The sequence below is a fragment of the Alosa alosa genome, chromosome 21, assembly GCF_017589495.1.
Source record: "Alosa alosa isolate M-15738 ecotype Scorff River chromosome 21, AALO_Geno_1.1, whole genome shotgun sequence".
Classification (NCBI taxonomy): Eukaryota; Metazoa; Chordata; class Actinopteri; order Clupeiformes; family Clupeidae; genus Alosa; species Alosa alosa.
In genome coordinates, this window is record NC_063209.1 from 18,561,213 (window position 1) to 18,586,660 (window position 25,448).

The 25,448-nt window shown below is 42.3% G+C and overlaps 1 protein-coding gene across 5 annotated transcripts in view; it reads left to right on the plus strand.

Moving 5' to 3' along the window:
• Positions 1 to 19,435, plus strand: part of LOC125286063 (ATP-binding cassette sub-family C member 12-like) — a 33,078-nt gene extending 13,643 nt beyond the window's left edge. Inside the window, exons 14-30 of one of the 5 annotated variants that reach the window (XM_048230750.1) lie at positions 104 to 307; positions 1,622 to 1,756; positions 3,222 to 3,315; positions 5,404 to 5,490; positions 7,625 to 7,765; positions 7,880 to 7,983; positions 8,114 to 8,305; positions 8,390 to 8,616; positions 9,535 to 9,672; positions 11,348 to 11,534; positions 12,482 to 12,571; positions 13,535 to 13,724; positions 14,103 to 14,262; positions 14,441 to 14,519; positions 16,006 to 16,119; positions 16,255 to 16,419; positions 17,624 to 19,435. In XM_048230750.1, the coding sequence (XP_048086707.1) occupies positions 104 to 307; positions 1,622 to 1,756; positions 3,222 to 3,315; positions 5,404 to 5,490; positions 7,625 to 7,765; positions 7,880 to 7,983; positions 8,114 to 8,305; positions 8,390 to 8,616; positions 9,535 to 9,672; positions 11,348 to 11,534; positions 12,482 to 12,571; positions 13,535 to 13,724; positions 14,103 to 14,262; positions 14,441 to 14,519; positions 16,006 to 16,119; positions 16,255 to 16,419; positions 17,624 to 17,716 (2,400 nt within the window). In that variant the 3' untranslated portion in view covers positions 17,717 to 19,435. Of the gene's footprint in view, positions 1 to 103; positions 308 to 1,621; positions 1,757 to 3,221; positions 3,316 to 5,403; positions 5,491 to 7,624; positions 7,766 to 7,879; positions 7,984 to 8,113; positions 8,306 to 8,389; positions 8,617 to 9,534; positions 9,673 to 9,804; positions 9,835 to 9,905; positions 9,925 to 11,347; positions 11,535 to 12,481; positions 12,572 to 13,534; positions 13,725 to 14,102; positions 14,263 to 14,440; positions 14,520 to 16,005; positions 16,120 to 16,254; positions 16,420 to 17,623 lie in introns of those variants that run through there. The other 4 variants (XM_048230751.1, XM_048230752.1, XM_048230754.1 and 1 more) reach the window with 4 other exon arrangements.
• The last annotated feature ends 6,013 nt before the right edge of the window (positions 19,436 to 25,448 follow it).

The following is a 25,448-nucleotide window of genomic DNA, read 5'->3' on the forward strand; positions in this document are numbered from 1 at the left end:
GTGTGCATAGGTGTGACTGTGTGCACGTGTGCATGTGTATCCTGTGTGTGTGTGTGTGTGTGTGTGTGTGTGCGTGTGTAAATCTGTGTGTGTGTGTATTCAGATTGGTGAGCGTGGGCTGAACCTGTCGGGCGGTCAGAAGCAGCGGATCAGTCTGGCCCGAGCGGTCTACTCAAACCGGGACATCTACCTGCTGGACGACCCGCTGTCTGCAGTGGACGCTCACGTGGGCAAACACATCTTTGAGGAGTGTGTGAAAAAAGCCCTGAAGGGCAAGTCTGTCATCCTGGTCACACACCAGCTACAGGTAACTACCTTTCCTAACACCCCCCTGTACTGACCCCTAGTGGAGAGAGGCTCTTAACCCAACACTCCTTGGTGGACATAATTCCCCTCTCCTCTCCTCTCCTCTCCTCTCCTCTTCTCTCCTTTCCCTCTCTCCTTCTGTCATATCCATCCTCTCCTCTTTCTGTCATGTCCTCCCCACCTCCTTTCTTCTTCTCCTCTCCTCCCCTCTTTCTTTCCTCACCTCTTCTCCCTCTCCTCATCTCATCCTCCTGTCCTCTTCTCCCTCCCCTCCTCTCCTTCTTTCATCCCTCACCTTATCTCATCCTCCGGTCCTCTCCTCCTCTTCTCCCTCCTTTTCTCCTCTCCTTCTTTCATCCCTCTCCTTATCTCATCCTCCTGTCCTCTCCTCCTCTTCTCCCTCCTTTTCTCCTCTCCTTCTTTCATCCCAGCTTCTGTCCCCTCCCTCCTTCTCCTGCCCCCCCCTTCACTCCTCTCCTCCTCTCCTAAAGACGTGTGGGGATAGAGCTTTTGCCTCTACTGCACTCTTAAAACAAATGTGTTGTCCCTATCTGGACAACGCAAGTTGTGTTGTTTTCAATGCAAGTTGTGTTATTTTCAACACATATTGTGTCACAAATAAAAAAAAAAGTAAACAACACAAACTGTGTTGTCCCTATCTGGACACAAGAGATGTGTTAAAAACAATGCAAGTTGTGTTGTTTTCAACACATTCGTTTTAAGAGTGTGCCCCCAGACTCTGGAATGCTCTTCCAATTAGCACTAGTCAGTCCAATTAGCACTTGAGAGTGTTTTAAGGGGCAACTGCAGATTGTATCTGTTTTACTTATTTATCCGTAGATTCTTGTTTACTCCTATGCTTTTATGTTTCATGCACTTTTGTGTCAAGCACTTTGTGATCCTGTCTGTGAAAAGCGCTATATAAATAAAATGTACTTACTTTACCTACTTACTAATTCCTCCCCTCCTTTCCTTCTCCCCTCCCCTCTACTCCCTCCTCTCCTCCTCTCCTCCTCCCCTCTTCCTCCTCTTCACCTCCCCTCCTCTCCTCCTCCCCTCTTCCACCTCTCCTCCCCTCCTCTCTTCCCCCTCCTCTCCTCCTCCCCTCTTCCTCCTCTTCACCTCTCCTCCTCTTCCCTCCTTTCCTCCCCTCCTCTCTTCCCCCTCCTCCCCTCTTCCTCCTCCCCTCCTCTCTTCCCCCTCCTCTCCACCTCCCCTTTTCCTCCTCTCCTCCTCTCTTTCTCCTCCTCTCCTCCTCCCCTGTTCTTCCTCTCCACCTCCCCTGTTCTTCCTCTCCTTCTCTCCACTGGCGTAGTATCTGGAGTTCTGTGACGACGTGATGCTTCTTGAGAACGGTGAGATTAAGGAGGCGGGGACACACACGTCTCTGATGAAGGCCCAGGGCCGCTACGCACAGCTCATCAACAACTTCCAGCTGGAGCAGACGCATGTATGTCAAAAAACACACAGTCTCTCTCACTCACTCTTTTTCACACTAAACTCCAGATAGAACACTCACTGTGGATAGAACACTCTCACTCCCAATGTGCAAAATTCTCTGGACGAAGGTGGATGTTTGAGGCAAACATACATATTCAGCTGTAACCCCACGTCCAGGGTCCAGAGAGGACCTGCAGTAACCCAACGTCCAGAGACCTCATACTGTTTGTGTCTCATCAGACTCTCACCTCTCTCTCTCTCCTGTGTGTGTGTGTGTGTGTGTGTTGCAAACGTGCACAGCAAACTTAGCAAAAAAAAAAAATGTTTGAAAGTCTCACTGCCTTTCACTCCCTCTGCTGGTTGATGCAGCTACCCTTTAAGAGTGTCTTCTTAAGTCTGTGTGTGTGTCCATTTCTCTTCAAGTCCACCAAGCAAAAGTCCATTTTGAAAAGTAAGAAGCAAATTTGAATTTAGACGGTTTCTTGCAGCTAATGAGTAGAAAACGTTTTGTCACATAACAACTCATATAGTTCATATAGTGCAGACCTTTAATGACGGTAAAAGGTAAGTTTAGATGATGCCCCCAGACCTAGCATTGGAGCGATTGGGAGTACACTCTTAAAATGAATGTGTTGAAAACAACGCAACTTGTGTTGTTTTAACACATCTCTTTGTCCAGATAGGGACCACACAAGTTTGTGTTGTTTCCTTTTTTTCATTTGTTACACAAAATGTGTTGAAAATAACGCAACTTGCGTTGAATCAACACAACTTGCGTTGTTTTTTTTTTAACACATTTCTGTGTCCAGATAGGGACACATTCGTTTTAAGAGTGTACTAGCCATTATCTGCAGCTACTCCAGTTCGGTCGCACCGATTTTTGTTATTTTTTTTCCTGTTGACATCTAGCGATCAAGATCCATGTAAAAATCTCCCGGATTTCTCTTTTATCGATTCCCAATCACAAGTGACCAGACTCTATTCACTTGGTGAATGGGTTTTGCTTGCTTCTTCTCCTGTGTTCAGAGTCGCTTCTTCTCCTGTGTTCAAAGCTGATTCGCTGAGGGAATCCCCAGGGTGTGTCACATTATTTTCGTGCATCGAACCTGACATTACCAACATCAGAAAATATGGCAAAATGTTTTACTATGGTGTTAAACATAGCCTCATGTTGGCTTATTTGAGCACAAAAAAGACATATTTTTCTTCAGTATTTAAGTATTTGAAATACTGTAAATACAATCCCTCAAAGTATTTTGTTACAAACTACTTTTGATTTTTTGCTAAATACAAATTACAAAAATATGCTAAAGTAATTAAATATGTATTTCAAATTCATCTAATTGAAATACTGCCCATGTCTGAATGATTGGTGCCTCTCTTTAATTTGTTCTGTAAAATAGTGATTGGTGCCTCCCTTTAATTTGTTCTGCAAAAATAGTGATTGGTGTCTCTCTTTAATATGTTCTGTAAAGGAGGAAAGTAAGGAACCACCAGCTGATCTGCAGCAAATTGAGGTTCCAGAGCTGACTGCAGACAAACACGAGAACAACGGAGTCATCAACCCTGGTACGTCACGCGTTCCACTGCAATCTCACTTCTTCAGAACTCTGACAGTAGTTAGTATGGAGCTAAATTTGTCTCAATAATATTTGTATATGCGCAGAGGGGGATCCACAAATATTTCTTGATTTGCATGTGTGTTTTGATATCTACAAATAAAAAATCATATTTGTAACTCGTATAATTATTTTTACAAATATAGATGTGCATTTGTAAATAAAATGCCATTTGTAAAACCGAAAATTTCATTTGTGAAATGTGATTCTGCATTTGTGGATCACCAGCACACGCATTCTTCGCTTTCCAAAGTTACGTGTTTTTGAGACGTTCTTCACATGAAAGTCACACAAATCCACACGTAAATAGGCCTACTTTAATTCAACGGCACACAGAAATCGCAATCCAGTAGATGGCGACATCCACAAATATTTCTTGACTTGCATTCGTGTTTTGACATCCACAAATAAAAAAATCATATTTGTAACTTGTAAATTGGTTTTCACAATTGTAGATGTGTATTTGTAAATGAAATGACATTTGTAAAACTGAAAATTGCCTTTGTGAAATCTAATTTTGCATTTGTGGATCACCAGCACACACAGTTTTCGTTTTCGCATTAGTGGATCAGCATTTGTGGATCACGTATTTTTGAGACAAACTTTGCGCAGAGAAGCCACCCATATCTAGCCTAGAAATCTAGACGCGCCCCTAGCGGCAGCAAATTACATATACAAATATTATTGAGACAAATTTAGCTCCAATTTAGCTCTTGCACCGACAGTGTTTCTATGCCTCTGTAATGCTGCCAGCCACAGTACTACAGTTTCATAGAGGTGCCTGTAGTCTTGGTCTCACCAGCGCACGTGGAGATTTAATAATGTAGAGAACTTCGATAAGGAGAGTACTTAGAACAACAATTACAGAACATAAAAGTATCAAATTAGCATATGAAGAGAAGTGTCCTGTGGACGCATTTGAATGAGATTGGACGGGCAGCCGTGGCCCACTGGTTAGCACTCTGGACTTGTAACCAGAGGGTTGCCGGTTCGAGCCCCGACCAGTGGGCCGCGGCTGAAGTGCCCTTGAGCAAGGCACCTAACCCCTCACTGCTCCCCGAGCGCCGCCATTGTATCAGGCAGCTCACTGCGCCGGGATTAGTGTGTGCTTCACCTCACTGTGTGTTCACTGTGTGCTGTTTGTGTTTCACTAATTCACGGATTGGGATAAATGCAGAGACCAAATTTCCCTCACGGGATCAAAAAACTTATACTTATATACATGAAGGCCACACCCCTGCTCCCTCAAGGGTCATCGTAGGAGTGCTCCCACCCAAACAGCAACTTCCTAAGTGTATGGTTTATAAAATCAGTTATAATGGGTTTGCTAATTTACACATACATGTATGCATGCCTTAAACATATGCACTTATGAGTTAGGGTGTGGATACATGTTTTATAAACCACTTCCTAATGCTATAATTCATGATTAACTCGGGAGTTAGAAATGGTTAGTTAAGTACATTTTGTGTATAAGCGATTAATCATTATTTTTGTAGGTGTACATAGTTTGTTAATAATTAAGATACCCATTGAAACTGATAAACTATAGACAATTCCTTAATAAGTCAAATAATGGATGTTACTTAACTAATGTCCAGATTATTACATTAACAAATTATTATTGCATCATTTATAAAAACTAAATGTTTTACAAATGAGGAATAATGCATTTAGTAATAGTTTACAAATGCTTAATTAATGATTAATAGTGAGTAGTTATGATAAAGTGTTACCGTTATTTTAAGGTAAAAAAAAACCTCTTCAATGGGCATTTAAATCTACATGTTATGCTGTTATACATATACACCTAGGTGGCAGTTAGCTGACGTCATGACCTACAAGTGTCAAAAAGCACACCTTTTCATGTGGATGCCCAAAGATACTAGAAGTTAAGTGAGTAATTTGCCGATATGGAAATTGAGGTTAAACACTGACCTGTGTCTGTGTCTGTGTGTGTGTGTGTGTGTGTGTGTGTGTGTGTGTGTGTGTGTGTGTGTGTGTGTGTGTGTGTGTGTGTGTGTGTGTATGTGAGCAGAGATTCAACAGCTGATCAAACAGGAGGTCACTCAGGAGGGATCAGTGACATGGCGAACATATCACCAGTACTGCAAAGCTGCAGGAGGTTAGCCACACACACACACACACACAGTCATTCCATATCAAATCAACCAGATCCCAGGTCCCAGATCACCCTTTCAGTTGGGCGCCCAACATTCACAGCTCTTCTGTATATGTGCAGGGTGAAGAGCAGTAGAATATGGCTATAAAAGTGTAATTGCAGTATCTACATTTGTAAATAAATAGAACACTATGGGTGGGATAGGGTAGGCGTGGACCTCAACAGGCACAGGCAAGGAGGCATCAGGCGTGGGCGGGGGTTCAGTAGGGTGACAGACGCAGGGAAGAAGCTTCCTCTGAACCTGCTGGTTCGGGTGCGGAGAGACCTGTAACGCCTCCCTGAGGGGAGTGGGGAGAACAGTCTGTGGTTGGGGTGAGAACAGTCTTTGATGATGCTGCGTGCCTTACGCAAGCATCGCTTGCCCTGGATGGCCAGTTGCCATACCAAACTGTGACACAGTTGGTGAGGATGCTCTCAATGGTGCAGCGGTAGAAGTTCACCAGGATCTGAGGAGACAGGTGGACCTTTTTTAGCCTCCTCAGAAAGAAGAGACGCTGAGCCTTTTTGATCAGGGTAGAAGTGTTGAGGGTCCAAGAGAGGTCCTCAGAGATGTGGACACCCAGAAACTTGAAGCTGGTGACACGTTCCACCTCAGTCTCGTTGATGAGAATGGGTGTGTGTGTGCTAGCTTTAGACTTCCTGTTAGAAGTCCACAATGAGCTCTTTGGTCTTCTTGGTGTTGAGAGCCAGGTTGTTATCAGTGCACCACGATGTTAGGTGCTGGACCTCTTCCCTGTAGGCCGTCTCATCGTTGTTGCTGATGAGACCAGTGTTTCCCAAAGTCTGGGGGAATTGGAAAAACTGGGGGACGAACGCATCGTAGAGGGGGTGCCTGAGCATGGATATCTACCTCTCAAAATGAAACCGTTCTGTGGGGTGCCTGCCATGTACCTCGCAGTTGCAAACTGCAAGGGACATAAATCCGCCTATTTGCCACATTAATAGATACCAGTTCCTCAACTTTACGAGAATTTCTCCTACTCTCGGATGCGCATTAAAACGTATCTTTTCAGTAGTCATTTCCAACTTTTCATGCTGATGGTGCTCAAAATGCAACACAACCGTGTTCAAAGCAGAGATCCTATAGCAATGTATGGTTGGGGGAGGCATAGAAAAGTTAGAGAACCTATGGCCTAAAACAATATTGGTGGTTGCAGGGTAGATTTGAAGTGAAATGGGTCGCGATGGTCTGTCATTTTTAAAAAGTGGGCCAGAAAAAAGGTTTGGGAAACACTGGAGTAGAGGAGAGGGCTTGTTGTCAAGGCAACTGGTGTGAGACTGCAGCTTTATTCACGATACCGGGAGACTGTTACCCACAGCAAATGTCAAGTAACAATCCCACACATCTCTGGGTGAAGCCAGTTCTTATACTCTTAACACACACACACACACATGGAAAATCACAAGAAACTTACCCCCAACAATGATCCATCCATCCAGTTAGTATCAACAGAGATAAGGATGTTACAAGACCCCTTAACCTGGCCTAGGCTATGTTTGTGTCCTTGGGGTGAAGTCAGACACCCTACAGCAAACAGTCACAGAGGGAGACTTTGGAGGACACAGGGGTTATTTCTAATTATTTTTATTATTTATTATATAATTATTATTATTTATTATATATATTATTATTTATTATATATATTATTATTATTTCTATATATATAGGCCTAGTGGATGGATTTCAACTTGGTTGCTAAAAGTTTCACCTTGGGAAATTTGCATAATTAGCATAATAAGATAATTAAAGTGTGAATAGGGTGCATTTTTTAAATTATAGCTATCACCATGGAACTTTCTCAGTTGATTACTTATGTTAAGATGAGAAAAAAATGCATTGCATGTTTATTTCTATTTTAATGTTTAAATATGCAAATGAGGCCCTATCTCATTAAATATGTACTTATTTGCTTACAAACAAAATCAGATCGGTTGATAAAGCCAGGCTCAAAATTATTTTTCCAAGGGAAAAGGGTTTTGTCAGTAAATTAAAAACAATTCAGGCATATTTCAAGGACTTTCTCTTGCAAGGCTTTCAGCTGAACCAGCTGAAATTCTAAATGTAACAAAATGACAGCCGCATTGGGAGCAGTAGCATCCACAAACCCAACTACAGACCCTCTTCTCACCTACTGGGAGCACAGACCCAACTACAGACCCTCTTCTCACCTACTGGGAGCACAGACCCAACTACAGACCCTCTTCTCACCTACTGGGAGTGAGGGGAACAAGATGACTGCATGCATATACCTACGTCATAATCCATGATCTCTCCAGGGTAGACCCTGTTGTTGATCATTGTGTGTGTGTGTGTGTGTGTGTGTGTGTCCAGGTTATATCCTTCTCTTTTTCATGATGTTGAGTTTTGTTCTGCTCGTGGGGACGACGGCCTTCAGCAACATGTGGCTAAGCTACTGGCTGGAACAAGGATCAGGGGTAAACACACACACACACACACACACACACACACACACACACACACACACACACAGAAACATAAACACAGCAGTATACTCTAAGTAGGTTAGGTAATTTAGTTAGGGTTTATGTCTGTGTTGCGTTGCAGAGCTGTGCTAACTCTACTCTTGAGGGGGCGTCTGCAGGAGACATCTCCCTGAACCCAGACCTCCATTTTTACCACATGGTCTACGGCCTCTCTGTGGTTGCCATGATAATGTTCAGCCTCATCAAAGGCTACTCCTTCACCAAGGTGACGGTACACGCTTCCTCCAAACTCCACGACACCATGTTCCACAAGGTAAGACACACACACACATACACACACACAAACATACACACAAACACACACACACATAGGGCCTAACCCCCATGTCTTCTGCAGATCCTGTTCAGTCCGATGAGCTTCTTTGACACGACGCCCACAGGCCGCATGGTGAACCGGTTCTCCAAGGACCAGGATGAGCTGGACACGGCCCTGCCTATCAACATGGACAGCTTGCTGCAGTGCTACCTCATGATCACCTTCACCCTCATCATCATCTCTGCTGCGTTCTCCTACATGCTCACGGTCCTGGCTGTCCTTGGACCAGTCTTCGCTCTCATCTTCTAGTTAGTGTTTCAGCACTCTTGTGTGTGTGTGGGTGTGGGTGTGGGTGTGGGTGTGTCTGTGTTTGTCTGTAAGGAGCATGAATCTGCATGACTGACAGTTATCCAAACTCACGCTGTACATTGAAGGATTGCTCACTGTTGTTTTACCATGCAATGCATTGCATGTTTATTTCTATTTTAATGTTTAAATATGCAAATGAGGCCCTATCTCATTAAATATGCACTTATTTGCTTACAAACAAAATCAGATCGGTTGATAAAGCCAGGCTCAAAATTATTTTTCCAAACAATTCAGGCATATTTCAAGGACTTTCTCTTGCAAGGCTTTCAGCTGAACCAGCTGAAATTCTAAATATAACAAAATGACAGCCGCATTGGGAGCAGTAGCATCCACAGACCCAACTGTTTTGATTGCTCACTGTTGTTTTACCTGCTCTAGTCCATGCTCTAATGGTTTATTTACACTGTGCACTGAATTACATTAACCCTCCATGGGCTCTCGTTGCTAGTCCCTCGCAGTTTGAATGAGTATTAACACAGTAACAGTATTAGTGATGCTCCAATGTAAGACTGTAACCTGTTGATGACTGCTGAACTGGAACAAGCACACATTCCTACAACACACACACTGCACTGGCTACAGCACACACACACACACACACACACACACACACACACACACACACACACACACACACACACACACACACTGCACTGGCTAACAAGAACACGTACCTACAGCACACACACACACACACACACACACACACACACTGCACTGGCTAACAAGCACACACACACACACACACTGCACTGGCTAACAAGCACACATTCCTACAGGACAAGCTTTTTAAACACTCCGTTGGTACAATCTTTGAACCCTTTTGTAAGTTGTGTGTGTGTGTGTGTGTTTGTCAGTATGTCCCAGCAGAGCATCCGTAAGCTGAAGCGTTTGGAGAACGTGAGCCGGTCACCATGGATCTCTCTCACTACCTCAGTCATCCAAGGCCTCAGTACTATACACGCCTACGACAAGAGAGAGCAGTACATCGAGCAGTAAGAAATCACACACACACACACACACACACACACAATACACGCCTACGACAAGAGAGAGCAGTACATCGAGCAGTAAGAAATCACACACACACACACACACACACACACACACACACACACAATACACGCCTACGACAAGAGAGAGCAGTACATCGAGCAGTAAGAAATCACTCACACACACACACACACACACACACACACACAAAACACAATACACGCCGACGACAAGAGAGAGCAGTACATCGAGCAGTAAGAAATCGCACACACACACACACACACACACAATACACGCACAATAACGACAAGAGAGCGCAGTACATCGAGCAGTAATAACCACTTGCGCCTTAATGCAGGGGCTTACCTGGGCTGAAGCCCAGGGGCCTCGACCAATGAGGGGCCTCCTAATAATAATAATAATGAATCAATAATAATAAACGGCCGTGTCCGTATTCGCGGCGTCAGTCATTAGCCTACTCTGGAGCTAGCCTAAATAATTGAGCATATCGCACTGCTCTACAATGACATCGATGCAGAGGCCCCCTTTGTCTTCTCTTCTGAAGTGTAACAAAATGTAACAAAACTTAATAAATCCCAAAGTAGAGGAGCTACAGGAGAGGCTGAAACTGACTGACAAATTTACAAACTCTGGAGATAACGTGGGTTGGATTGAAGCAAATGATAAGCGAATGGCGGGATTCCTGTAACTGTCCATGAAAACAGAAGGCATAGCAGGTAAATATCGTAGCAAATAGCCTGGCAATGAAGCGGCTTTAAAAACATGTAGGCCTATTTCACTTGTCTCACTGGAGTGAATGCAGAACATGGGCTGTTGCGCAAAGAAATGAATTAGTGATCTGCATCTCCGTTCACCAAAAGCTAAGTTTGTGCTAACCCATATTAAGCACAAATAATATCCTATGTTATGTTTTCTGATTGTTAACGTGAGATATGTCTCCATGTTGGGAAGTGTAGTGATAATGCATAAGGTAGCCAATGTTCACGTCACATGAGCCAGCTGCTTGTTCTGTAGGCTAAAAGTATTTCTGTCCCTCCCAATCTGTGTTAGAATGGTGTGTTAAGTAGACAGAATTTCAAAAAACCTCCTGGGGAACCCCCCGACACGACAAACACATGCACTTTTGAAAAGCTTGAAACGTCCATATGTGTAACCCATCTTTTAACTTAGCCTATAGTGTTGTAAAAGTTCAAAGCTGTTGTTTTCGTGCAGTAGGCTAACCTTTTTGATAAGCAATGTCATGGGTAGGCTGACGTGATTAAGGGCTTTCTGTTCCTGTTTATGTAAATGTTTTACATAGGCTCAATAATGATAGGCTACACTGCATGTTAGGCTATATCAACCAAAAGCGCACATTATGTAAATAGGTGGGTCAGATCGCGGGCCGGGTATCATAATTAGTATTTGCGGTTTGGGGGGGATGGGCCTTAAAAACATATAGCCCAGGGGCCTCAGGTGGTATTAAGGCGCCCCTGGTAATAACACACACACACACACACACACACACACATACACAGCCTTGGTGCCATTTACGCCAAGACACAAGATAGAGGAGTGCTTCAATCAGCAAGTTTCAACAGAGACCTAAGCTAAATCTGTGTGTCTGTGTCTTTTGCTGTGTGTGTGTGTGTGTGTGTGTGTTTTTTTTCTTTATAGATTTGAACACATGGTGGACACCAATTCGAACCACTTCCTGCTGTTTCAATGTGGCATGCGCTGGCTTTATTTCCGGTTGAGCTTAATGTCTTCCTCAGTCATCCTGGCGGTGGCGCTGTTCGTAGTGCTCAGCCCAGACACCATCAGCCCCTCCTTGAAGGGCCTGGCCCTCACCTATACTATAGAGGTGAGCAATACACCATCACTACACCATACAGGTGAGCAATATACACCATCACTACACCATACAGGTGAGATATACACCATCACTACACCATACAGGTGAGCAATACACCATCACCACAGCAGACAGGTGAGCAATATACACCATCACTACACCAAACAGGTGAGCAATATACACCATCACTACACCATACAGGTGAGATATACACCATCACTACACCATCACTACACCATACAGATGAGATATACACCATCACTACACCATACAGGTGAGATATACACCATCACTACACCATACAGGTGAGATATACACCATCACTACACCATACAGGTGAGCTGTACACCTTTACTACATCTATAGGTAAACTACTATAGGTGAACTATACACTAGGGCTGCAGCTATCTATTCTTTTTTAACTAACTAATTACAAGAAAAACAAATCAGCTCATGGTAAACACACAGATTTATTGGACTTGTTTGTTGCATTCATTGTATTAGGCTGATGAAATAATGTGTTGACTGAGTTAACTGGCTTTACAAACCATAAATATTCCAACAGTACCGGTAATTGAAAGAGTTAACTTACCGGGTATTCAACAGTGCCAGAGCATTCTCTCATAGTTAAGGTGGTTGTGGATTGTGTTTTAGAATGAGTCAATGGGGTTTTGCAGGATCTGGGCGCTCTGCATTGGTTCAGTTAATAGTTGCGTCTTGTAGTCATCGTACTATAACCCTTTCAGCCTCCATGGCAACACAACAAGTATTTAATTAGATCACTAATTTTCCCTTGCGATGTAGTCTACTCCATGTTGGTGTTACGCACATTGTTGATGTGAGCATGACAGAGGTGAACATTCTGTAATCTGTCAGATATTGCAACAGTAACTAAAAGGGTTGGGACTTGTGAAAGGTCAATGCTACTTTGACTCACCTCCATTTTTCTCCTGTAGCTCACTGTATTGCTGTTCTACATGGTGACGTTGTCTTCAGAAGTAGAGGCCAGATTTACCTCTGTTGAGAGGCAGATGGAGTACATCACGGTATTCCTCTCTCTTTATCTCTGTTCTCTTTGTATTCATGTATGCTAATGTCTACCAGGCAGTGGTGGCTGCATGAGTTGAAACACTAACAAATTACACTATAAGGCTCAAAATGACCATAAACACTTTGTTTATGTAGATTGTGACATATGGTTTCATTAAACCCTCACCAACTCTCGAGTAATGAACAATTTATTGGTGAAATTCCACAATGATATGAAAGATGTGATTCATAGCTCAAAACCCGTTGCCACTGTCATATTTTCGCAGTGGTCATTATAGCAGAGGTCCTTGATTAGATAGAGGCACGTAATTCATTTGCTCGCTTCAAGACTGTCTAATGGCTACAAAATTATTGGACCTACGGGAAGGCCCGTTCATTTGAATGGAACTTGCAGCCGAACGTGTGAACCTCTGAAGTGTTCTGAAAAGCTGTATGGGCTCTGTGCACCAGCTTACTTAAAGTCGGCAAACCAGTTTCCTGTCAACAAGCACCTGAAGATGAGTGCTTTAGTTGTACCAAAACATAAGAAATCCAATGTACCTGAGTCTTAATGTCCATGGGCGGCTCTAAGGAACACTGCTATGTGCCCTTCTGCTCGGCTTCAAGTCGTTATAAATGCGATTTTAGCTTTCACCTTTTTCCTAAAAACACTAGCCTACGTTCAGTGGCTGCACAAAATAAAGGGGGGAAGGATTTTCAGTGAGCACACTTTTTCAGGTGTGTGTTGACAGCAATGTCAAAGAAAAGGAAACTGGCTTGCCGACTTCAAGTAAGCTAGTGCACAGAGCCCATAATAAGCTAATGATAGGCTACTTTAAAAAATAGTTATGAAAAGCTTTGTTTACTTTTGGTCGGTAAAAAATATGTCTGCCCAGTATTATTATTTTTTTTTTTAATCTACTAGCCACTTTGGCTGGTAGGCCAAAAAAGTTAATTTTGATCTCTGTGTGTGTGTGTAGGGTTGTGTATCGGAGGCTCCTCGACTTGTGAAGGGGGTTCACATTCCGGAACGTTGGCCCCAACAAGGTTCCATCACTTTCAAGGACTACAGCATGCGTTACCGAGACAACACACCCATCGTGCTCAATAGTCTACGCTTCACCGTCAAGCCCAAAGAGAAGCTCGGCATTGTGGGAAGGACTGGATCTGGTACAACTTAACTAACAACTCAAACACACTCACACACATACACACTCTTTCTTTCTGTCTCTCAAACATATACAAATGGTCAACCACATATTAACAATGACTGCAACATCTACCCGACATTTAAGTTATATCCCATTGCTTTAAAGGCCAGCTGTAATAGGAATCACAGTAATTAAGCCGATATAACTACATACTGTATCTATAAACTCACTGCAGATTAAACTAAGTGTAAAGTAATAACAGCTAAGTACATCTATGAACAAAGTAATGAAAGATATAATAATTATATATGCTATATTATCTATAAACAGATGTGTGTGTGTCTGTGTGTATGTGTGTGTGTGTTTGTGTGTGATGCTGGTGTGTGGTTGCTTGTAGGTAAGTCGTCTCTGGGCGTGGCGTTGTTCCGCCTGTCTGAGCCAGCAGGGGGCACTATGTTGATAGACGATGTGAACACCAGTTCCATCGGCCTGCAGGACCTCAGGAGTCAGCTGTCCGTCATCCCACAGGACCCAGTGCTCTTCATAGGAACAGTCAGGTAGGACACTTACACACACACACAAACACACACACACACACACACACACATAGAGTGAGAACCACAAACAGGATAAGAAGAGAGATAGAGAGGACAGATAACAGTTTGTTGCCTGTGTGTGTGTGTGTGTGTGTGTGTGTGTGTTTTTTGTATGTGTGTGTGTGCGTGTGTCTTGCAGGTATAACCTGGACCCGTTTGATAAGTACAGTGATGAGGAGATCTGGCAGGCGGTGGAGAAGACCTACATGAAACACACGGTACGTCTCTCAGCTGCTGATGACGATGAAATGTCATCTTCAATTGGTTCACAGCTCTATTGAGTCCCGTCATTGGTTAGCAAGTTTTGCCTGAAATAACCACGGCTCCCTGACTTGCTTTGGTTTTCCAGTGGTTTTTTTTTCTCGTACTGACAATACTCGGTGACCTCGAGAAATGGATATCTATGTCAGAAATTGCCAGAATTCCCCTTTACTGCAGTACACACAGTAACAATCATAGTAATAACAACACTAAATAGTAGAGGGGAAAGAGGAATGATCATGAAAAAAGGGAAGCCAAGCACTGAGTAGGGGAAAGAAGCCTCCGTGTAACAAGCCAAATCGTGCAGCTAGCATGGCTGGTACAACTTCGCAGGCAGAAAACCAGCCTTGCAATTTGGCTTTTCCATCAGAAACATATTTGTAAAAAGCATAGCTGGTATGATATAGAACATTATCGGAATATAGAATCAATAAGAACATTTTCTTCGAGAACACAGATAGGACTGTCAGTAACAGGTCACTCTATGACGCAGAAGACCGGGGTTCAATTCCTGCTCGCTGCATTATACTGAGCCAAGCTCATTATAAAAAAGCTAATTATTTGCTCACTCCTGTTCACAGATCATTGCAGCACTCCAGTCTACATGTGACAAATGAATGTATGGCTTTCCCAAGATCTAATGTAAAAAATAGTCAGGAGATTTCCCAAGCAGGAAGCAATAGCCACAGCATTGATGTGCTTATCAAATATCAACTGTGTCAAAGGTGTTTTACCTGTTTTATTAAAGTGGCTTAGAGAGCCCAAGTTATCCTTCAGGTTCTTGGATAGTGTGGCAGGGCCAAACAAAACAACCTCTTGCCAACATTTAATAGTAATTTAGAACTAGAATTACCTGTGAGCCATACAGTATTTCATACCCACAATGCACTCATTGAGTATTCCTATATAGCAATGTTTTAAAAATACTGTACATACATTTGGAAGTAATCATGCATAACCATATAATAAGATGTCCTAGACCTAGTGGAAGTAATCATGCATAACCATATAATAAGATGTCCTAGACCTAGTGGAAGTAATCATGCATAACCATATAATAAGATGTCCTAGACCTAGTGGAAGTAATCATGCATAACCATATAATAAGATGTCCTAGACCTAATCATGCATAACCATATAATAAGATGTCCTAGACCTAGTGGAAGTAATCATGCATAACCATATAATAAGATGTCCTAGACCTAATCATGCATAACCATATAATAAGATGTCCTAGACCTAATCATGCATAACCATATAATAAGATGTCCTAGACCTAATCATGCATAACCATATAATAAGATGTCCTAGACCTAGTGGGAGCATGTGCAGAGACAAAAGACCACAGAATAGACCCTGTGTTTTTCCCTTGGTACATGACTGTCCATAATGGTTATAATGATAATGAGGTAAGAAATGTGTGTGTGTGTGTGTGTGTCTCAGATTTCACAGCTCCCTGAGGGTCTAGAGGCTCCAGTGGTGGAAAATGGAGAAAACTTCTCAGTGGGGGAGAGACAGCTGCTGTGTATGGCCAGAGCACTGCTGAGGAACTCTAGAGTAAGAACACACACACACACACATCCACACACACACACACACACACACACACATACTCACACACATACTCACACACACACACACACACACGCACACACACGCTCACACAAACACTGACAGTGTTTTCCTCCTCAGATCATCTTGCTGGATGAGGCCACGGCCTCTATTGACTCGGAGACGGACTCTCTGGTGCAGCAGACCATCCGGGAGGCCTTCAGGGACTGTACCGTCCTCACCATCGCCCACCGCATCAACACAGTCTTACAAAGTGACCGCATCCTCGTCATGGACAATGGACAGGTACACACACACACACACACACACATAGATTGGGTAGATTGTAGATTGTGGCAATGTGGTTATCACAGAACAAAGACCAGACACTCTTTTATTTCTTAAAAAATATATAGTTAGGCCTATTCAAATACATAATGCCCCACCTTGATTAGAACCTTTTTATGGGAGAACATTTTTAGATTGTGTTTGTTAAAAATGACTATCGGCCAATATATCGTTTTTTAAAAAACTCAAATATTGAAATCAGTATCGGCCTTCAAAATCCCATATCGGTCGGCTCTAGAACACACGGCACTATCCCATCACATCAACACGTCCTACAAAGTGACTGCGTCCTCCACATGGACAACGGACAGATACAAGATGTTTTAAACTTTCTTTTAACTGCCATGCAAAATTCAGGATACTGAGCATAGTTGTATGTGTTATAACACTGCTGTCCTCTTGTTATAAGCATCATGTAATCAGCTGTGTTATAACCAGGGCCGGTGGAAGGCATGGGCATTCTGGGCGCCAAACTACCGGGGTGCCACAGCGTGGCAAGCTATAGGCTACAACATTGAAAACACATTCATTGTCAAATAATGACAGACGGTTTAAATGCGGGAGCAGCAAGTAATTCATTTTCAGTGATATCGGTTAAATTAAATAACAGTCATGAATGAGACGTTCAAAGCCTAGTGCTGCAGAATACAGAAAAGTGCACAGGTTGAAAAACTTTTCTCCCACATATGGGTGCTGATCTTCAGCCTGTTCCTAATGTCATGTTTAAATACACACCTAACAGACGGCATCATATTAAATAGGTAGTCCGATTTCTGTGTAATAGCCTGTAATAATAATATGTTTATGTTACGTGAAAGCCTTGCTTAATTGTAGGCTACCATTTTCTTCTGTGAGGCCTGGTCGCAGTTGTCCCGCAACTATTTTTTTATTTTTCTGTGTGGTCCAGTAGCACTGGAAAGCAGCAACGTTGAGCTCCCCCACACATTGAAACGAGCCCCGATCTGCACACTGCAGCCAGAGGCTTCTGCGAAGGTAGCACACAGTCAAAAGTGGCACACAGTCTATGAACATGGGGGCGACATATTCCTGTTTCGCCCAGGGCGCAGGATTGCCTTCCGCCGGCCCTGGCTATAACATTGCTGTCCTCTTGTTATAAAAATGTCATAAGCTGTGTTATAACAGTGCTGTCCTCTTGTGTCAGGTGGCAGAACTGGATCCTCCAGAGGTTCTGTTGCAGCGGCCAGACTCTCTGTTCTCCTCCCTACTGGCAGCAGCCAACCAGGTCAACACGTGATGATGGACACACACACACACAAACATCCTCCAGACCCTTCCACATATTGACTGCACCCTGTATTTTAATGTTTTTTAAGGTCTTTTAATTATTCTATTTTGTGTACTTTACTTTTTAATTATTAGTTTTTGCCTATTGCTTACACACTTGTGTTATCACAATACCAAAATTATGACTGCGATACAAAACCTGCCATAAATATTCCGGCAAAATCTTAAAATACCTGGAGAAGAAAGGACGCAGACCTCCTCCATGTGTACTGAGTCATTTGTGTGTAATTTGGTGCACTTTGGTAGTGTGCAGGTTTAAACTTCTTACATGTTAATTATTTTTATTGAGTTAAGTGGCGGCTCCAACAGCATGAAGCACCAGTCATAATATACCTCGTTTGAAAGCTGAGTCTCAGGAATCGATACATGTTAAGCTTTCTATGTCAAAAATGGTTTTGATTAATATCACAAAATGAATCAAATGAATGACACAGGCACGCACAAATTCAAATAAAAGGACACTTTCGCTTTTTCACTTTCGCTATCATTGCAAGAAAATAGGCTACAATATGGAATTGCTTCAAAGTTTCCTTTGAGTCTGATCAGCTTCAAAAATGAATGGGGTTTCCTTAGACAGTGCTACACCTTTTCAACAAGTTTTGTGAGAATTGTACCGGTATCTTTTGCGATATTGTGACAGCCCGCACCGCAGCAGGGTGCAGGAAGCTTTTGATAGCGCACGCCTCAAACGATAAACGCAAAACCTCCAGGACAAACCACTCCGTGTAGGTTGGTTTCCTGTAAGCCTATAGCGTTTTTTTCTTTCTTTATTTTTCTATGTCCGAATATTGGGGGGGACATTTTGGTCACGTCTGAATATTGGGGGGGGACACGTCCCCCCCAAAGTCTATGGTGACTACGGCCCTGTATTAGGCCATCTGATGTAGGCTACCATTGGCCTTTCTGTGATTTAATAAGTATGTTTCAACCACTCAGTTCTTTATCAGATACACCATTACCTGTTGCAATATATCTGTGTGTGCATTCATACATTACATCAGGGATGGATTACTGCAAGGGCCTACCGGGGCCATTCCCAGGGGCCCAAGGGGTCAGGGGGCCCTGAAGCCCAAGCCTTTGCATGGAATCATTACCTCAATATCAACAAATCAGGATGTAGGCTATGAATCTGATTGAATTTAGTATTGGCAATCCCCAAAATGCACCAGAATACAGGAAATCACATCAAACAAATGAAAAATTTTCTGGGGGAGGAGAAACATATTTTACAGATGGGCCTCGGTGTACCTAATGGCGTGCCTTCACTATCCGCGAAATCGTTTTTTGCATGAGGGCATTGTGTGATACCTTTCTAGTATTGGTACACCGTGCAACACTTATATACTTTTTGCAGAATTTGGCTCATTATGACTTTTATTTCATAAAAACTCATACACACACAGTGAAATAAGTCATAACACTTGGATATACAGCTGACATATATGCCAAAGAGAGACACTGAAACAAACATACACACATGCACTATTTGAATTACACTTCCAAATCAGCAGCAACACACGGATTGTGCTTTATGCAAAACACTGTGATCTTTACTATCTGTGTTGCATTTTTTTATATTGTCCTTTTGTGGATTTATTTGCTTTTGTAAAGCACATGGAATTGCCCCGTGTATGAAATGCGCTGTATAAATAAACTTGCCTTGCCTTGCTTTGCTTTGCCTTACCTTTCCCAAGCACAATTTAGTGACATAGACGTGACGTAAAAGCAATGAAACGTGTTAACTAATCTGGTAGCTGCGCCTAGAAAATGATGACTGACCACAGAACGTGATGAGAGCTTTGAGTTGGAGTGCAGCTTTTGGTAAGTATTCTGTGACGACGACTGACCATAGAACGTGACGAGTGCTTTGAGTTGGAGTGAAACTTTTGGTAAGTATTCTGTGCCAACATGCCATTCTTGCTGTATTGTTTTTCTCACTTGAGAACTCTGTCAGGACATTTGCACACAGGCGTGAATGGGATCCGCTGACGGAGACGGACCGTGCAAGAGCACCATTACTATGGTTACAGTGGACAGGTAGGCCTAACAGCCAAGTCAAGTAGTGCTTTATTGTAACCATAGCAACATACATATAGTGGAGCCAGGGGTGCCATCACTTGTGTGAAAGTATTGCCAAATTTCTTGCCAAGCCCAATGTGTTGTATTTATTATATCAAATTAATTCGGAATTAGGAAGCCTACCTATTTTCTTTGTCATTGTGCATTGCAGAGCTGCCAACTCTCACGCATTTGATTAGTTTCACATGCCACACCCCCGATTTCTCACGCTGAAGTGTCAACCCGGTCGGTCAGATGCCTGAAAAATGAGTTTAGCCTATCAATAGATCTACCTGTTGAGCCACTGATCGACTAGTTATGCTTTCAGAGACTGTGAGAGGGTTCAAGAGCACCCCCTGTCTGGAATTTTCTACATTTTCTCTCATTTACGATGCTACCTCAGAAGCCATCCCAAGTCATTTCCCCCGCATTTCCCCGACTTCAGGTATGCTTTGAGTATTACAGTAGGCTATTGAGTGTTTTTCACGCTGAAGTGTCAACCTGGTAGGTCAAATACCTGGTAGATGAGGTTCAGCTAAACTAAACCTATACATATCACACATCATGTGAAGGAGTCTTTCCAATGATATTAGCGCCAAGTTGCTGTGATAAATGGTTCACGAGAAAATTAACATTGAACCGACATGCAATTTAGGCTAATCCTATTTGCATTTTGCACACAGTGCACACCCATTACTCTCGGTTAAATATCTCACTAACCCTCCACACAACACGTGGCAAACCCAATATCACAATAAACAGCAAACTGTACCGAATACGAGGATATAAGCATGCCTCTGTGCAATAAGTGGTTCTTGAGTAATCCGGTTTTGAAATTGCACCACATTTCTACTTACATGAATTATAATGTATTCTAATGTAAACTATTTGTCAGTACATACATTTTTGTAAATTGCTCAGCCATAGATTATCCCACTATCATGGTTCTTATATTGCAGGTTCAGCCAATCCCACTTTCACATCACATTAATATATTTCTATTGGCATGCTTCCTAGTGACATTAATGCAAAAATATGAAGAAAATCAAATAATGAGACACAAATATTGATATAAAGCCTGACATAAGCCATATGCAAACATTCACATCATACGTTCCCATATATGGGTACGTCCTGAAAAAGGAAGAGCATGTAGGCTATGCTAGATGGCCATTACATTTCTTAAATTCTTACAAAACACCCTTTAGGACGACACAGCATCAGATGAACGCAGGTTCAGGCCGAGGTCCCGGTAGTAGATCCCTTTGATACCAATGTTAATTAAACTCTGGGACCCTGGTCCCTATACCTGAGAACCACTGATGTACTGTGTTTTACTGTACGGTAATAATGCTGAATGAGCCAAATAAAAATTTCCGCAGCAAAATTTTGGTTGGCCCCACCAAATCTCACTCCAAGGTTTATATGAGATTATGAGACATTATAAATCTACAGTAAGTGTCACTCAGCAACCATAGGATAACAGAAAAATGTACAGTGTAAAATATCTGGTGTAATATCTAGGTGTAAAATATCTGTTGTGAGGGACAGAATTACCATAAGCTAACAAAGGAAGCAGGGCCCATATTTTGCTACCTGCAGAAGGTTATCTCTTCACCGCTTGACACTACCCTGTAAGTAAGTATAAGTATATATACTTTTTTGATCCCGTGAGGGAAATTTGGTCTCTGCATTTAACCCAATCGGTGAATTAGTGAAACACAAACAGCACACAGTGAACACACAGTGCACACACTAATCCCGGCGCAGTGAGCTGCCTGCTACAACGGCGGCGCTCGGCAAGGCACTTCAGCCGCAGCCCACTGGTCGGGGCTCGAACCGGCAACCCTCCAGTTACAAGTCCAGAGTGCTAACCAGTGGGCCACGGCTGCCCACCATGGATGGAGACATATTTCACGCTAACAATGGAGATGTTAGGAAAACTAGCTTTTAGTTAACAGAAATGCAGATCATCTCCCTAATTCATACATTTTTACTCCAGAGACAAAATAAATGTTTTTCTGTTTTGTTTTTTAAAGCTGTCATCACCATAGGCTATTTGCTAGGATATTTACTGCTGTTAGACCTACAACTAGTCGCAATTTCCATTTTTTTTGTGTAGTGGATTAGGCTAGCTCTTTTTGTGGACAGTTACAGGAATCTTCATTCGTTGTTTTAAATATCGTTGCTTCTGGTCTATACCCACGAGTGGTTCAGTGTGTCAGTTTCACTTGCGCAGACCAGCGCATTTAATGGGCTCTCACACTGTAAAAAATAACACTACATCTTACTGCAGTAACACAAGTATACTTTACTTACTATAGGCTGACCAAGTGTTCTTACTAGAGTAACATTAGTAATGTGCCGAACTTGCAACAATGGGGTCTAAAACTTGACATACACGAGTAAGCTTCACAACTCAGACCTGAGTAAACTGGACTCACGCAGTGCACACGCGCACAGTTGTAGAGGGAGCATTCTGGATTCCACAGCCAACGGTTGGCAGTGTTACGGTGTGGCTGACTTTTGGGATGGGAGTGTAACAGCTTCACCAGTGACTTGCTCTGTCCGGTAAGTTTACAGTATGTATTAATGTGTCAAATGTTTACAGTATAGGTTGAACTAACAGCATTTGTGCAAAACTGTACATTCGGTTTCATTAACAACTGGGGTAATGTTAAGTTCAACTTGCTAAGTGGCGATATATGCTTAGCTGCTAACAGTTTGCAGCTAACTGATAGCAGCTATGCGAAGTTAAAACCAAAGATCTTTGTTAACACTGCCTCAGACCATGCTGAGCAGAAAACAAATATTCTAGGTATTCAAGCCCTTTGATATTTTTGTTATCGAAGTTATGAGGAAGTGGTGGCTTCTGGGGTCTAAAACTAGGCTGTATAAATTTGCCAATAGCAGTTGTCTTCATGAGCTCTCTTAATGAAGTTTAGTTCTAACGTTAGCCATTTCTCATGAGAAACGCTTGCTAGCATGCTAAGTTGATTCAAAAACGTGTAAAGATTAAACTGTGTATGGTTTACGCCGATATTCCTACTGTATTGATAAAACAATTAGGATAATTGGACTCATAACCTTACTGACTGAGAAAAGCCATGGTCTTTTATCTAAAATCTTTCGTTGTGATTTAGCAAGAGGACTTAGGTTGCAGTGTGTGGAATTTGAACGAATGTGCTGTTATTGAGGTGCAAAATGGCATCATATAATTCCAACGTATGATTGACATTTTAAATTCTATTGTGATAAATGTACTAGGCCTGAAGCAATAGAGAAAATTAAGTTGCCAAATCATAATATTTTTAGCTTAACAGTATTAATTAGGTCTCTGGAGAAATAATTTAAATTAACATTTAATGTGATAAACTTAATCAGCTGTTTTAGTTAAACATGGCCAATAGATGCATATTGATAATAATTTTGCCCTCTTTTTCTTTTGCAGTTGGAAAACTGAAAATGCAGAGCAATGAACTGGACATGTAAGTTGTGCTTGTTTGGATGTGAAGTCAGAGGTCAGTTGCTCAAACACTACTGATTGAAACATGGAGGTTACACCAGAATACGACCGAAAAAACTGCAGAGGGTGGTGAAAACTGGCCAACGATCACCGGTTCCTCACTCCCCACCATCAAGGCCATCCAGGGCAAGTGATGCTTGCGTAAGGCGCGCAGCATCATCAAAGACTGTTCTCACCTCAACCACAGACTGTTCACCCCCCTCCCCTCTGGGAGGCGTTACAGGTCTCTCTGCACCCAAACCAGCAGGTTCAGAGGAAGCTCCTTCCCTGCGGCTGTCACCCTACTGAACTCTAGCTGTGCATCCCGGTGACAACCAACCAACTAAGCCCCTCCCGATGCCTCCTTGCCTGTGCCTGTTGAGGTGTCCACCATGACCACGAAACCTTGGACGGGGACACCCACCCCCCCGTGGACAATTGCACTACCCTATCCCACCCATAGTGTTCTATTTATTTACAAATGTACATCCTGTAATTACACATATAGCCATTCCATTTTCTACTGCTCTTCATACTATTCATCCTGCACATACACGTTATTCTTACTACTGTTATAATGTTACTGTTTCTGCACTACAGTACTGTTACCACACTGCACATAGCTGTATACTGTACATATATGTCTATATGGTTCATACCAAATATATCCATATTTATTCTGCTAATACACTGCACATATTTATACCTAATTTATATTACTCTAAACCACCTTCTGTAAAACCAACTGTATACTACTGTTTACACTGCATATTTCCTATCCTGTCTATGCACCACCTGTCTTTGTATATCACATTGCATTTTTCTGCTTTTTTTTAACTTCTAGTTAGATGCAAACTGCATTTTGTTGTCTTTGTACTTGTACTCTGCAAAATGACAATAAAGTTATCTAATCTAATAGTGCCAACTATTTGTGTATATTCTGCAAGTAAACTTTACTATCCAACATAAAGTACCCTTTACAACTCAAAGTAAGGGTAACTCATTTAACAGTAGTAAATACAACTTTGTTTCAAGTAAGCTTTACTTGAGGGCATGAAGTAAACTTTACTAGTTGGAAGTAAGTAACCAGAACTTTAAAGTCTTAAGTAAGGATAACTTCTTCTAAGTAAGCATTACTTGTAGACATCAAGTAAACAACTTGAAAGAGAAAAGTTTTGTTTACTTAACTTATTTAAGGCAACGAGTTTCCACCCTTTTTTCAAGTAACCATTACTTATTATTTTTTACAGTGCATGCACTACAGGCTACCCCCTAATTTTATGCCTATTTGATGACACTAAATTAAAAAGTAGATCTTGATCGTGCATCTATTACTTATTACGTTTTTTATTATGCCCATAAATCCATCTGAAATACGTGATATGACCTCTAGTGTTCAACGTGAAGAATTACATCTATTTACAAAGAAGTTGGTTGGAGCATAGTGGTCTCCGGAATCCCCTGCAATTTCCAGAGACCACTAAAAACCGGCAGGAGGAGCTTCGCAAGCACATCGGACCTCACAGAGGTTCGATGTGTTTGCCTCACATGGCTGGGTGACCTCACAGAGGTTCCCATAGAAATGGCAGGGTGACCTCACAGAGGTTCCCATAGGAATGGCTGGGTGACAGCGTCTTCATAATCATACACAAAACTGGGTGGAAACGAGGTGTTACCCCCTTTCTACCATTGGCAAGTATGTAGCCTATAATATGGCGAGACTGCCAGGTTGGCGCTTCAGTGTGGTCATGGTAAGATGGAATGACCAGCACTGTCTCATGTCAACCTGAAAGGATACTAAAACCCTGACTTGTTTAGTTAAGAGTAGCTGGTGGACCTTTACTGTATGTGAAGCCATGATGTCTTGCCCTTGATGCGATCATTGTAAATAAAACACAAAATTATGAAAATACCATTGACTGGGTCTTCATTCATCTGTGGTATCAAAATTACCACCACAGGTGACCAGGGGTTTGTGTGTGTGTGATAATAAAAAGTTGTGGGTAAACTGTAAAGTATGTGATCAAGTGGACCACACCATGGTCACTGGTAAGGTGGATCATGGCATATATGGATCCTGACCACATCATTGCACCAGGGGTATTGCAGGGTCTCCATC